At 43.4% G+C, this 14391-nt stretch overlaps 1 protein-coding gene across 4 annotated transcripts in view; it reads left to right on the forward strand.

Annotated features, from left to right (window-relative positions):
- Positions 1–926: 926 nt before the first annotated feature.
- Positions 927–14391, forward strand: part of mtf2 (metal response element binding transcription factor 2) — a 47416-nt gene continuing 33951 nt past the window's right edge. The window contains exons 1-6 of one of the 4 annotated variants that reach the window (XR_010975479.1): positions 927–1229; positions 7274–7500; positions 10087–10168; positions 12194–12289; positions 12378–12478; positions 12720–12868. Coding sequence is in view for 3 of the 4 variants with exons in the window: in XM_068036803.1 (XP_067892904.1) it covers positions 7294–7500; positions 10087–10168; positions 12194–12289; positions 12378–12478; positions 12720–12868 (635 nt within the window). In the remaining variant the exon portion in view is untranslated. Of the gene's footprint in view, positions 1230–7273; positions 7501–10086; positions 10169–12026; positions 12068–12193; positions 12290–12377; positions 12479–12719; positions 12869–14391 lie in introns of those variants that run through there. The other 3 variants (XM_068036803.1, XM_068036802.1, XM_068036804.1) reach the window with 3 other exon arrangements.

Here is a 14391-nt window from a genome sequence, read left to right on the forward strand (position 1 = left end):
TCTCTCGGGCACGCGCTGTTCTCTCTCTCTCTCTGGCGCGCGCTGCTCTTACTCTCTCTCGGGCACGCGCTGCTCTTTCTCTCTCGGGCACGCGCTGTTCGCTCTCTCTCTCTAGGGCGCGTGCTGATCTTTCTCTCTCTCGGGCACGCACTGTTCGCTTTCTCTCTCGGGCACGCGCTGTTCCCTTTCTCTCTCGGGCACGCGCTGTTCGCTCTCTCTCTCTCGGGTGCGCGCTGCTCTTTCTCTCTCTCGGGCACGCGCTGTTTTCTCTCTCTCTCTAGGGCACGTGCTGCTCTTTCCCTCTCTCGGGCACGCGCTGTTCGCTCTCCGTCTCTATGGCGCGCGCTGCTCTTATTCTCTTGGGCACGCGCTGCTCACTCTCTCTCTCGGGCACGCGCTGCTCTCTCTCGGGTACGCGCGATTCGCTTTCTCTCTTGGGCGCGTGCTGCTCTCTCTCAGGTGCGCGCTGTTCGCTCTCTCTCGGGCACGCGCTGCTCTCTCTCGGGCACGACCTGTTCGCTCTCTCTCTAGGGCGCGCGCTGCTCGTTCGCTCTCTCGGACACGCGCTGTTTGCTCTCTCTCTTTCTAGAACGCGCGCTGCTCTTTCTCTCTTGGGCACGCGCTGTTCACACTCTCTCTGGCATGCGCTGTTCGCTCTCTCTCTTTATGGTGCGCGCTGCTCTTACTCTCTCGGGCACGCGCTGTTCACATGTTCTCTCTAGGGCGCGCGCTGCTCTTTCTCTCTCTCGGGCACGCGCTGTTCGCTCTCTCTCTCAGGCGCGCGTTGCTCTCTCAGGCGCGCGCTGTTCACTCTCTCTCGGGCGCGCGTTGCTCTCTCTCGGGCGCGCGCTGTTCACTCTCGGGTGCGCGCAGTTCACTCTCGGGCGCGCGCTGTTCACTCTCTCGGGTGCGCGCAGTTCACTCTCGGGCACGCGTTGTTCTCTCTCGAGCGTGCGCTGTCCGCTCTCTTCGGGCGCGCGTTGCTCTCTCTCGGGCGCGCGCTGTTCACTCTCTCTCTCGGGCGCGCGCTGTTCGCTTCCCCCCTTCATGTCCCAGAATGTACCGCGAGGCCCGCGGGAAACCAAAATGGCGGCACTGGTGTGAGCGGTTCTGATGTTGAGTGAGAGTGAGGACGAACAGCAGCGGCTTTAACCAGTGCTGCGGCCGCGCTCGACGACGCATGATTCAAGAAAAAGAAAGGAGGGATTTAACCACAGTGGCCGTATGAGGTGAACCCGTCTTTTAATATTTTATTTTGTGTGTTTTTGTTTAAAAAAGGTTGCTGGAACCCTGCGGGCGAGGCGTTTCGGCTTTCGTTTCTGGGAGAAAGCAGTCTTGCGGCGCCTGTTCAGTGGGCACAGAAACTGTACGCGTCTGTTTAAAACCCTTCTCGACTTGTTTCATTGCGGTTAACGTGAGCAGATTTTGGTGGGTAGTTTTCTTCTACTTTGTTTACATTGGCCGACCTCCTTTGTTTGGAATGCGGTCTAACAGGTTGCAGGGGATACGTTTTCTCTCCCTTTAGTCGGGGGAGGAGGAGGAAGAAGAAGCCACAAGGAGTTTACTAGCTCGAACTGCTTGTTCCTTGAAATCGCGGTACAGAAGCCACACGATTTGTACTTTAGGAGCTTGTTGGATTGAATAGGCAAAGCACCGATGTTTTATTGACCGGTTTAAAGAAACCTTTCAGCAAACTAGCATAAATGCTATGAAATACAACATAACACATGTCATTACGCGGCCATGCACAATCTCATGATATTTAATTCAGCTTGTGATATTCGTGAATAGAGTGATTGTACTAAAAGCTGTCATTTAGCTACTATATGGGGACGTCACATTTTGCGACGGTGTTTGAAAGGCGCTAAAGTTGGTTTAGTTTACTTTTGACATTAATATTGTGTCGTATTTTACGTTCAATCTAATCCAATCTATTTATAAAACATTTTGCTGACTTCCCCTGTCAATATTTTGAGCAAATCGCTTTTAAATCTGAACTTCTGTTTGAGTATTTTTTGTTGTTGTTTAGTGCACCTTGTGTTTAAATGGGGAAGTAAACTTGTGTAGTCCTTTCATTGTTACTTTTTATAAGTTAAAACAAATCCTATAGATAGGCAAATCAAATTAGTTACGATACCGTAGAGGAGGAATTCTTGGAGTGTATGCGGGATGGTTTTCTGGACCAATATGTTGAGGAACCAACTAGCGAACAGGCCATCCCAGACTGGGTATTGTGTAATGGGAGAGGACTAGTTGACAATCTAGTGGTGCGAGACCCCTTGGGGATGAGTGACCATAATTTGATAGAATTCTTCATCAAGATGGAGAGTGACGTCGTTGATTCTGAGACTATGGTCCTGAATCTTCGTAAAGGAAACTATGAAGGTATGAGGCGCGAGTTGGCTATGACGGATTGGGAAACGTTACTTAAAGGGATGACGGTGGATAGGCAATGGCAAACGTTCAAAGGAACGCATGGATGAACTGCAACAATTGTTTATCCCTGTCTGGCGCAAAAGTCAAACAGGAAAGGTAGCCAAACCATGGCTTACAAGGGAAATTAGAGATAGCATTCGATCCAGGGAAGAGGCATATAAATTTGCCAGGGAAAAACAACAGACCTGAAGATTGGGAGCAGTTTAGAATTCAGCAAAGGAGGACTAAGGGATTGATTAAGAAGGGGAAAATAGAGTACGAGTGCAAGCTTGTGGGGAACATAAAAACTGACTAAAAGTTTCTGTAGGTATGTGAAGAGAAAAAGATTGGTGAAGACAAATGTAGGTCCCTTACAGTCAGAAACTGGGGAATTATAGGGAACAAAGAAATGGCTGACCAACTAAATGCATACTTTGGTTCTGTCTCCTCAAAGGAGGACACAAATATCGTACCAGAAATGTTGGGGAACACAGGGCTTAGTGAGAGAGATGAACTGAGGGAAATCAGTATTAGTAGAGAAATGGTGTTGGGGAAATTGATGGGATTGAAGGCTGATAAATCCCCAGGGCCTGATGGTGCGCATCCCAGAGTACTTAAGGAAGTGGCCCTAGAAATAGTGGATGCATTGGTGGTCATCTTCCAAGATCCTATAGACTCTGGAACAGTTCCTACAGATTGGAGGGTAGCTAATGTAACCCTACTATTTTAAGAAGGGAGGTAGAGAGAAAGCAGGGAATTATAGACTAGTCAGTCTGACGTTGATAGGGAAAATTCTAGAGTCCTTTATCAAAGATTTTATAGCAGAGCACTTGGAGAACAGTGGTAGAATCGGACAGAGTCACCATGGGTTTACGAAAGGGAAATCATGCTTGACAAATCGACTAGAATTCTTCGAGGATATAACTAGTAGAGTTGATGAGGGGGAGCCAATGGATGTGGTTTATTTGGACTTTCAGAAGGCTTTCGACAAAGTCCCACATAAGAGATTAGCGTGCATGGGTTTTGGGGTAGTGTATTGCGATGGATAGAAAATTGGTTGGCAGACAGGAAACAGAGTAGGGATAAATGGGTCTTTTTCTGAATGGCAGGCAGTGACTAGTGGGGTACCACAGGGATCGGTGCGAGGACCCCAGCTATTCACAATATATATGAATGATTTAGATGAGGGAACTAAATGTAATATCCCCAGATTTGCAGGTGAGACAAAACTGGGTGGGAGGGTGAGTTGTGAGGAGGATGCAGAGGGGCTTCAGGGTGATTTGGATAAGTTGAGTGAGTGGGCAAATGCATGGCAGATGCTGTATAATGTGGATGAATGTGAGGTTATCCACTTTGGTAGCAAAAACAGGAAGGCAGATTATTATCTGAACGGCTATAAACAGAGAGAGGGGGATATGCATCGAGACCTGGGTGTTCTTGTACACCAGTCGCTGAAGGTAAGCATGCAGGTGCAACAGGCGGTAAAAAAGGCAAATGGTATGTTGGCCTTCATAGTGAGAGGATTCAAGTACAGGAGCAGGAATGTCTTGCTGCAATTATACAGGACCTTGGTGAGGCCACACCTGGAATATTGTGTGCAGTTTTGGTCTCCTTATCTGAGGAAGGATGTTCTTGCTATAGGGGGAGTGCAGCGAAGGTTTACCAGAGTGATTCCTGGGATGGCGGGACTGACGTATGAGGAGAGGTTTGAGTCGGTTAGGATTATATTCGCTGCACTTCAGAAGAGTGAGGGGGGATCTCATAGAACCCTATAAAATTCTAACAGGACTCGAAACTTTCTCCCTTAGTGGAGAGGTCAATAATTAGGGGGCATAGATTTAAGTTAAGGGGCAGAAGGTTTAGAGGGGAGTTGGGGAGAAATTTTTTCACCCAGAGGGTGGTTAGAATCTGGAACACACTGCCTGAAGAGGTGGTAGAGGTAGGAACACTCATGATATTCAAAAAGTATTTAGATGAGCACTTGAAATGCCATAGCATACAAGGCTACGGGCCAAGTGTGGGGAAATGGGATTAGTTAGGATGGGTGGTCGGTGCAGGTGCGTTGGGCTGAAGGGCCGGTTTCTGTGCTGTAAAACTCAATGACTTGACAGGGTAGATGCAGGAAGGCCATTCCTGATGGTGGGGGAGTCCAGAACCAGGGGTCATAGTCTAAGGATATGAACAAAAGAACAACAAAGAAAATTACAGCACAGGAACAGGCCCTTCGGCCCTCCAAGCCTGCGCCGATCCAGATCCTCTATCTAAACATGTCGCCTATTTTCTAAGGGTCTGTATCTCTTTTCTTCCTGCCCATTCATGTATCTGTCTAGATACATCTTAAAAGACGCCATCGTGCCCGCATCTACCACCTCCGCTGGCAACGCGTTCCAGGCACCCACCACCCTCTGCGTAAAGAACTTTCCACGCATATCCCCCCTAAACTTTTCCCCTTTCACTTTGAACTCGTGTCCTCTAGTAATTGAATCCCCCACTCTGGGAAAAAGCCTCTTGCTATCCACCCTGTCTATACCTCTCATGATTTTGTACACCTCAATCAGGTCCCCCCTCAACCTCCGTCTTTCTAATGAAAATAATCCTAATCTACTCAACCTCTCTTCATAGCTAGCGCCCTCCATACCAGGCAACATCCTGGTGAACCTTTCAGGACTGAGATGAGGAGAAATTTCTTCACCCAGAGAGTGGTGAGCCTGTGGAATTCGCTACCACATAAAGCTGTTGAGGCCAAAACATTGTATGTTTTCAAGAAGGAGTTAGATATAACTCTTGGGTCTAAAGGAATCAAAGGGTATGGGGTGAAAGCGGGAACAGGTTACTGAGTTGGATGATCAGCCATGATCCTAATGAATGGCAGAGCAGCCTCGAAGGGCCGAATGGCCTACTCCTGCTCCTATTTTCTATGTTTCTATGTAACAGGGTTATCCAAACTGCAGCCCTGATCCATGACAATCCAACTTTGAAAACCCGGAAAACTCAGACCTATTTGTTTTTATGCAGTCTAAAGCCTGGCTATCTGACCCGAGCCTGACTAGATCTGACTACGTGTCGGGGTTGGGTCGAAATTCCGAGTCCAGCATTCGGGGTCAGCTCAGGCTGGACGGTGCTGCTTCGGGAAGTAACGGGATCAGGCTTACCCATGATTCCCCGCAACTCCAGCTGCGGGAATAGCCTGCTGCCGGAACGGATGAAGTAGATTCGTGTCGGGTCGGGCACGAAAAAAATTAAAGGACTCTTGCTCGGGTCGGGTTTTAATTTTATATCCGAGCCAGGCTTTAATACAGTCCATTCATTTTAATCCAAAATTGTTTTAATCTAAATTATTGGATAATTTAGTGCAAAAATACTGAAATATTAGGAGTAACTTTATGCATAGGTTTGTCCGATTTCAATTTGGAAAATTACTTTCCAGCACTATCTCATTATAAATAAATTCTAAACCGGAACACCAAGGTCTGTTATCAATTTCAGATAAAAATTGGCAGGTATATACATTTAAACTTTATATGTGACCCAGAGGCTCCATGTTATGTACCTATTCGGTTCAGCGACAAAAATAATTGGACCTTTTGAACTAGAATAAGAGAAACTATTTCCATTGGTTGGGGAGTGTAGGACTAGGGGGCGTAGTATAAAAATTACAGCCAGACTCCTGAGGACTGAAATTAGGAAACACTTCTTCACACAAAGGGTGATAAAAGTTTTGAACTGTCTTCTGCAAATGGCAATTGATGCTAGATCTTAAATTTTAGATCTGAGATTGAGTAGATGTTTGTTAACATTATGTATTATGGAATATATGGCAAAGGCGGTATATGGCGTTAGGCTGCAGATCAACCATGATCTCACCGAATGGTGGAACCGATTCAAGGGGCTAAATGGCCTATTCCTGTTCTTATGTTCCGAGCAAACTCAGACCCATTTAGGCCTCCTGGATTTCCATAATTTCTTCTTGAATTTTGAATGTTATGGGTTTAAACCCATGGTGGTTCCCATCCAAAGTTGATTTTCACCCATCATGTTAAGGTTAATGATATTATCTTGGAAGAAGTTTTGGATATGTTTAATTTGTTGAAAAATTTACTTTTAAAATCATCAGTTTTTCACTGGGCACTGCAAAGCAAATATTTCTGATGCCTTTACAAAGTTAAAATTGGATAGCATTAGCAGTTTGGAGCAGAATATGGCATTCTGCGTGCCTTTGGTTACTGAGGCCATTTGTAACGCTCTACTTGTTGATTCAGATGAAATCAGCTAACTCATGGATGCAGGATCAAATCTGGGATCAAATCTTTAAACTGGTTAGTGTAGGTCACTGGGAGAACTGACTTTTTAAAAACATTTGAGTGCCGTACAATAATCCCTTTCTTGAGAAGGAGAGAACCTGGCAAGTAAACCTTTATTTATGTCATCGTGTAATCTGCTGTTCTTTAGACCTTAACACAACAGTGACTACACACTAAAGTTCTTCATTGGTTGCAAATTGTTTTGGGACATCCTCCGGTTGTGAAAGGCATTATACAGATGCAAGTGTTTGCTTTTTTTAAACTGCTCGTCCACTGCTTTCCTCCCCCTAAAGTTATCTGTATGGTTTTGGTAACTTGCTAAACAAATTGAGCTGGTTGGGAGTGGCAAAGGGTGGGATTATGTTTTGTTTGTAAAAATTGCCCCCCTGTGGGAAATTGTTGATGTGTCTTTCAAATGACCTCGAAGTGTGATCAAATTTATCAGCTGTTAGACTGGGCATATGGTGACTTAGTGTAGATGATTAGTGGTTCACAATGGAATATGGTACAGAAATGAATTGTTCTACAATTGCTTAATTTTGTTCTTTAAATTCCAGTTGATGATGCCATTTTCCTGATGGACAAAGACACTACGGGAGCAGGTAACTCATCCCTCCACAAGCAATCTCCCTCCCGTCGAAACCAGAAGACACCAGTGTCCTCGGTTCAGTTGTCATTACGGGATGGACCAAAAGGAAAAAGACCTGTATGCAAGTTTGAGGAAGGCCAGGATGTCCTAGCCAGGTGGTCGGATGGCTTGTTTTACCTTGGAACAGTCAAAAAGGTAAAACGAATGTCATTATGTTTGACAATCTAAAGCAGGGGTGTGCATTATTTTGGAGCATGGCTGGATCATATGGAACAATTATGAGTAGGCTGTGAAAAAGAAATCACATTTGCATCAAGCAGAACTATGAATAAATGCCAAGTCCAACATGATCTTTTACTGTTCTATTAAACATTTTCATGTTTATTGGAGAAACATTATAAATCATTTCAAGCATCACAGGAATTCAGAGTGCTGGCAACTCTGATTATTCCCGTTGACAATCATTTGCAAAAAGGGTCGCCAGACATGAGGGACTTCAAAAATAAAAACAAAGAGCTGTAGATACTCAGCAAGTCTGGCAGCATCTGTGGAGAGTGAAGCAATTAACGTTTCATCAAGTCCCTGAGAGAGTGCAGAGGAGATTTACAAGAATGTTTCCACGGATGGAGGATTTTCATTGCAAAGTTAGGTTGGAAAAGCTGGGTTTGTTCTCCTTAGAACAGAGAAGCTTGAGGGGAGAGTTTATTTATTTTAATTTTATTTATTTAGAGATACAGCACTGAAACAGGCCCTTCGGCCCACCGAGTCTGTGCCGACCAACAACCACCCATTTATACTAATCCTACATTAACCCCATATTCTCTACCACATCCCCACCATTCTCCTACCTACACTAGGGGCAATTTACAATGGCCAATTTACCTATCAACCTGCAAGTCTTTGGCCGGGAGGAAACCGGAGCACCCGGCGAAAACCCACGCAGACACAGGGAGAACTTGCAAACTCCATACAGGCAGTACCCAGAACTGAACCCGGGTCGCTGGAGCTGTGAGGCTGCGGTGCTAACCACTGCGCCACTGTGCTGAGGGGGGATGTCCAGAAAAAGCTGGAGCTGGAAAGCAGTAGCCTGAAGGAAACCAGTAGCCTGAAGGAAGCCAGTGAAGAGCCAGATTTAACACAAGTGTACAGGATTGTGACCAGCTTAGATAAGTTAGACAAGGAAAAACTGTTCCTGTTAGGGGGCACAGGTAGAAAGCTTTGAGCAAAAGATGCAGGAGGAATATGAGGATGCACTTTTTTACACAGTGGGTGCTAATGACCTGGAACTCGCTGTCCACAAAGGTGGTGGAAGCAGAGATGATCAATGACTTTGAGGAAGTTGGATGGTCACCTGAGAGAAATAGACTTGCAGAGTTACAGAGATTGAGCTGGGGAGTGGGATTAATTGCATAGTTCCGTGGAGAGCTGGCATGGACTCAATGGACCGAATGGCCATCTTCTGTGCCTATGGCTCATTTAGCTTATCCAAACATTTATCCATTGATCAAGGATGGTTAACTGCTAGTGGAAATATTTTAACTAGTGCTACTTTTGTGTTGTGGATTTTTGTTTTTAGTTTTGAACATAAGTAAAAGCAAAAATTGATCAGCTTTATATTATACTATTCCTTACACCTTTGGTTAGGGAGTGAGCTTTCTATTCTTCTGCAATTGATGCTCACTGAGCTATGTAAAAGTGAAAAACTGGACTTGGGTTTGTGGGGCAGAACAGAAGTGTAGTGCAATAAAAATGAAGACGGATAGCATTGAAATGTGGCAGATTTTTTTGTCTTCTGAAATATTCTGTGCAGTTTTAGTCTGCCTATCTGAGGAAGGATGTTCTTGCCATGGAGGGAGTGCAAAGAAGATTTACTAGGCTGATTCCTGGGATGGCAGGATTGGCGTATGTGGTGGGATTGGGTCGACTAGGCCTATATTCACTCGAGTTTTGAAGAATGAGAAGGGGTTTCATAGAAACCGATAAAATTCTAACAGGACTAGACAGGCTAGATGCAGGGAGTATGTTCCCGATGGCTGGGGAGTCCAGAATCAGGGGTCACAGTTTCCGGATAAGGGGTGTGCCATTTAGAACCGAGATAAGGAGAAATTTCTTCATTCAGAAGGTGGTGAACCTGTGGAATTCTCTACCACAGATGGCAGTGGAGGCCAAGTCATTAAATATATTCAAGAAGAAGCTAGATATATTTCTTAATGCCAAATGGACCAAGGGATATGGGGAGAAAGCGGGAACAGGGTCATAGAGAGATACAGCACGGAAACAGGCCCTTAGGCCCACCGAGTCTGTGCCAACCATCAACCACCCATTTACACTGATCATACATTAATCCTATATTCCCTACCACATCCCCACCATTCTCCTACTACCTACCTACACTAGGGGAAATTTACAATGGCCAGTTTACCTATCAACCTGCAAGTCTTTGGCTGTGGGAGGAAACCAGAGCACCTGGCGGAAACCCACGCGTCACAGGGAGAACTTGCAAACTCCGCACAGGCAGTATCCAGAACCGAACCCGGGTCGCTGGAGCTGTGAGACTGCGGTGCTAACCACTGCGCCACTGTGCCGCCAAAGGGTACCGAATTGGACGATCAGCCATGATCTTTTTTGAATGGTGGAGCTGGCCCAAAGGGCCGAATGGCCTACTCTTATTTTCTGTATTTCAGGAGAGCACATTGTGGAGTCTTGCGGCAGAAATCTAGTTTGATCTACTTGCACTGTTCTATAAAAACTGAAATTCCTTCTAATTTTCTCTAATTAAAGGTGAACATACAGAAAGAGAGCTGCTTTGTCAGCTTTGAAGACCGTTCAAAGTCCTGGGTCTTGTGGAAAGACATACAGACTGGTAAGTTTTTTTTTGATGTGACAAACTTACCTGGCTACAGTTTATAGCTCCTACTGTTTGTATTATTTTGTGTGGACAAATGTGCAGAGGTGTGAAGTTTCTGGCAACTGATCTGACATTTTAATGGAGATCCTTATGTCTGGTAGCTTGCAAAGTTACAGTTGAGCATATTAAATACAGATGGACAAACTTAACCCATCAAGGGGAAGTTGAAAATCAATACTTAATTTTCTTAATTTTTTCACCTCTTCTCTAGGAAGCTGTGATTTATGGTAAAATTAACTCCTTGAATGGTAGCTGCCACCTTGCATGGAAGACTCAATCAATAAACTTACATTTGAATAGATTTGTATTCCAATTTCACTTGCACTTTTCGGCACAGCAGTTACTCCAAAATGGGACTGACTGGATTGCTCTGCAGAGAGCCAGCATGGACTCAGTGGGCCAAATGGCCGCCTTCTGAGTCGTAATGACTTTATGACTGAAGCCCCACTCCCATTACTTAGTATTCGAATCAACTATGTTTTACTCAAGTTCTTAATGGTCTGATTTTATTTCTGGGGGTCAAGACGGGGCAACTATGGGGGCAGGAAAATTGGATTACAAGGGTGTCAGGGAAGGAGAAATCAACAAAGGTTGTGATGCCATAACCACACCCTTATGCACATTTTTAGTGAACGCACTGTGTAGCAAACAATGGTTGATTTATATTTTATCTCTTCCTTCATCTCCATTGTTGAGAGTCACAGACTAATTTTGGTTTCCCATTTCTGTGTAGTCTGACCAGTACTGTGTTTTTAAAGTTTAAAAAAATCAAAAACTGTATAAAAAAAAAAATCTTGCATACAATATTGTTGGTTTGAATGGTGAGTACTGTGGGGAGCTTTGATTTTGGAAGAGTTGGTGTGCTTAAACATGGGAAGGCGATTGAAACACAGTTGATTCTTAATTCAGCTTACCTGAAAATTAGAATTTTTTGTTGGCATTAACTTTTCACTTTGCTTTACAAATTACTGATCAATTTGAATTTATTTTATACCAAAAACAACCTCCAGTTATCAGGAGTAAAGTGTATTCAGAGTAGCAAGAAGAATCAGGCTTTTGAGGGCTACTATTGATAGTTCAACACAAGGTCATATTAAGGAAGTTCATCCCCCTTAAATGGTCATATTTAAAACTTTTGCCAGCTGGTTCCCAATGGTAATATTACAAAACATAAAATTTACTTAGAATTTTAAAGTTCATTTTCGTGATGTGGGTGTTGCTGGGAATGCTGTCCCGATTTACCCTTGAGGTGTTGGTGGGATTTCCTGAATCATTGTAGTCACTTGTGGTGAAGATGCCATCACAATGCCTTTTAGATAGGGAATTCCAGCAACGATGATGGAAAGCATGCAAGTCACTGAGCAACTCAAACTGAGCAACATTTAGTGGGTTTGGTCTGCACAATATTTCCAGTTCATACCTCCATTTCCATATTTAGCAATTTGCCAATTTTAGCTGTGTCATTGAAGGAAATAGTTATCTTGACACTTGGCACTTATCCATAGGAAGGAGACGAGAAAGCATGCAAAGAACTGCCATGGGAACTCTATTATTTTCTTCTTTCACCCTCACCTACCTGATGCTTCACAGAGCTAGGCTATCCTTGGTCCATGATTTAATGCCCTCAAAAGTTTTTCGAAGCTTGCCAAATCTTTGTTGCAATTCCAAATGGCAGCTATCTGAATGATGAAAAGTAATCTTTTAACACATTCAAAAAAGAATGTGTGGGGATGTCTTAAATGTTAAATCTGCCAATAACACAGTACAGGTAAATGTTTAAGCTTAATTTTTCATTTTAATTTAATCCGCTCAGGGTTCGTACCCACTCATCTGAGAGGGAGCTCAAATGACAAGGCAAGTTGAATAAGACATTTGAAGTAGATTTACTATAAGAAACCTTAAAAGGTGATTGTGGAAATATGGATACAATGTTTCTAATATGTACTTGCGAAGTATATATAATTATGCATTTAACCCCAGGAGCCAGTGGAAGTGGAGAAATGGTGTGCACAATATGCCAAGAGGAGTACTCTGAAGTGCCCAATGAAATGGTTATTTGTGACAAGTGTGGACAAGGTAAATTACAATTTGAAATTAAATTTTTGTGAATTTTAAAAACAAATTTTAAACAATGATGTATTACAACACTAAATATTATCAATAGGTTACCATCAGCAATGTCACATGCCTAATATAGACTCCAGTGTGATTGCATCAGATGCCAAGTGGCTGTGTCGCCAGTGTGTCTTTGCTACTACTACAAAGGTACTGTTTAACAACCTGAAGTACAATCCTTTTCTGATAAATGATATGAGACAGTCCAGTGAAGTAAACTGCCATATATGCCAAAGTACTAGAAACTGGTATGCAGAAAATATTATGATGTACTTGTGTGTTATTTGTAATTACATTTGAAGGGATAAAAATGTAAATAATTTTTGTTAAGGTACAATTATATAATTAAACATTTTACAGACACATAATTGATTTTTTTTAAACATTGTAGAGAGGCGGTGCTCTTAAGAAGGGCCCAAATGCTGAAGCTCTGCAAGTCATGAAGCAGACGTTGCCATACCGGTTGGAGGATCTTCAGTGGGATGTAGGCCACAAAACAAATCATGAGCAGTGTTACTGTTACTGTGGAGGTCCTGGAGAGTAAGTTAAATATTTTATGTGGTTTAGGTATTGCTTAATTAGGCTTTGAAGTCAACTAGGAAAAATTGCAAAAGCATCTTTTGTAGCTTACCTGACTTTGCGAACTTGTCTCATGTGAAGGAAAGCCTCCCTTTTCTGACCTTAACAAATTCAGGGTACTCAGTTACTCAATGCCATGAAAAAGAGAATGCTAGTCTAAGAAATGCTTGATAAACGATGCTGTACATTACAACATTACTTTCCTACTTTACAACAGTGACTACACTTAAAAAGTACCTCATCCGCTGTGCGGTGCTCTTAGACGTCTGTTGGTCGCAAAAAGCACTATATAAATGGCAGGTTTTCTTTCTCTGCAGTCCCTAAAAGAGAAGGAAAAGGGCAGAGTATCTGTCTTGTTTAAATATGTTTAATTGAAAATAAGTAAAAAAAAACTTTTTTTGCCTATTTTCTCCCCTCCTTTTCTTTCTGGATTATGCTGATTTCTTGCTTGGTACTGCTCTGAATTGAGTTCAAAAGCTCTCCATCTGCAACTGTTTTGCAGCCAGTGAAGTACCTCTGAAGTTTATTCACTTGTAAGGTAGGGAAACATGGCCGATTTGTGCACAGTGGGGTCTCATAAACAGCTACACAATCTTTCTTTTTTGCAATACTGGTTCAGGGGTAAAGGACACCAGAAGAACTCCCCTAGTTGTCTTCAAATTCTGCATTGGGATCTTTTATGTTCGTCTGAGATGTCTGTTTCAGTAGAAAGACACCACTTGCAACAGTGCTGCACTGAAGTGTTAACCTTGACTATTTGCTTGAGTCGAGTTTGAACTGAACGATGGCTGATCCAATTTTTAAGGCATTGGTTTGCAGGTGTATCTGGAGCCAAGTGGGAAGAACCTCACCCACCACCTGCACCCCCCCCCCCCCACCCCCAAGTAATACATCTGCCCTTCCAGATTCCATTAGTGAGTAAAGCTGGCTGGGCTGTCAACAATGCCCTGGACTACCATCGTCCTGCCTGGTTCATATATCGCATTACTAAGTATAGTGCATAATTATTTCTGAACTTCATACCAGCAAGTTTCTAGAATTAGCCAGGAGTCCATTCTTGGAAGCTGTTCAATGCCTTACTGGATGTGTGTGTATGGAAAAAATGGAAGGCGAGAAAGTTACATCAAGAGAATGCGTGCAGTCCCTGAAAGTAAACAAATCAACATTTCTGGATGCAGTATATTTGCATTTTGGTGGAAGATAAATGCCAATCTAATCTTTTCAGGGCGGATACATGGGTTTTCTCAGGTTTGTAGATCATAGTTTGATTATCAGTATAGTGATGTGAATGTGATAATAGGACGCTTTACTATATTGAGTGTTCAAGTGAATGCAGTTATTTATGTTTTTACAGCACCTTTGATGTTCTCAGGCCATCCCAAAGCCCTTCGCAATCAACTAATTGTTTTTGATGTGGAGCTATGTATGCAAAAGTGAGAGCCCATTGTACACAACAGGGTCTGACAAATAGCAATGAGATCTGC

The sequence above is a fragment of the Heterodontus francisci genome, chromosome 8 (assembly GCF_036365525.1).
Source record: "Heterodontus francisci isolate sHetFra1 chromosome 8, sHetFra1.hap1, whole genome shotgun sequence".
Taxonomy (NCBI): Eukaryota; Metazoa; Chordata; class Chondrichthyes; order Heterodontiformes; family Heterodontidae; genus Heterodontus; species Heterodontus francisci.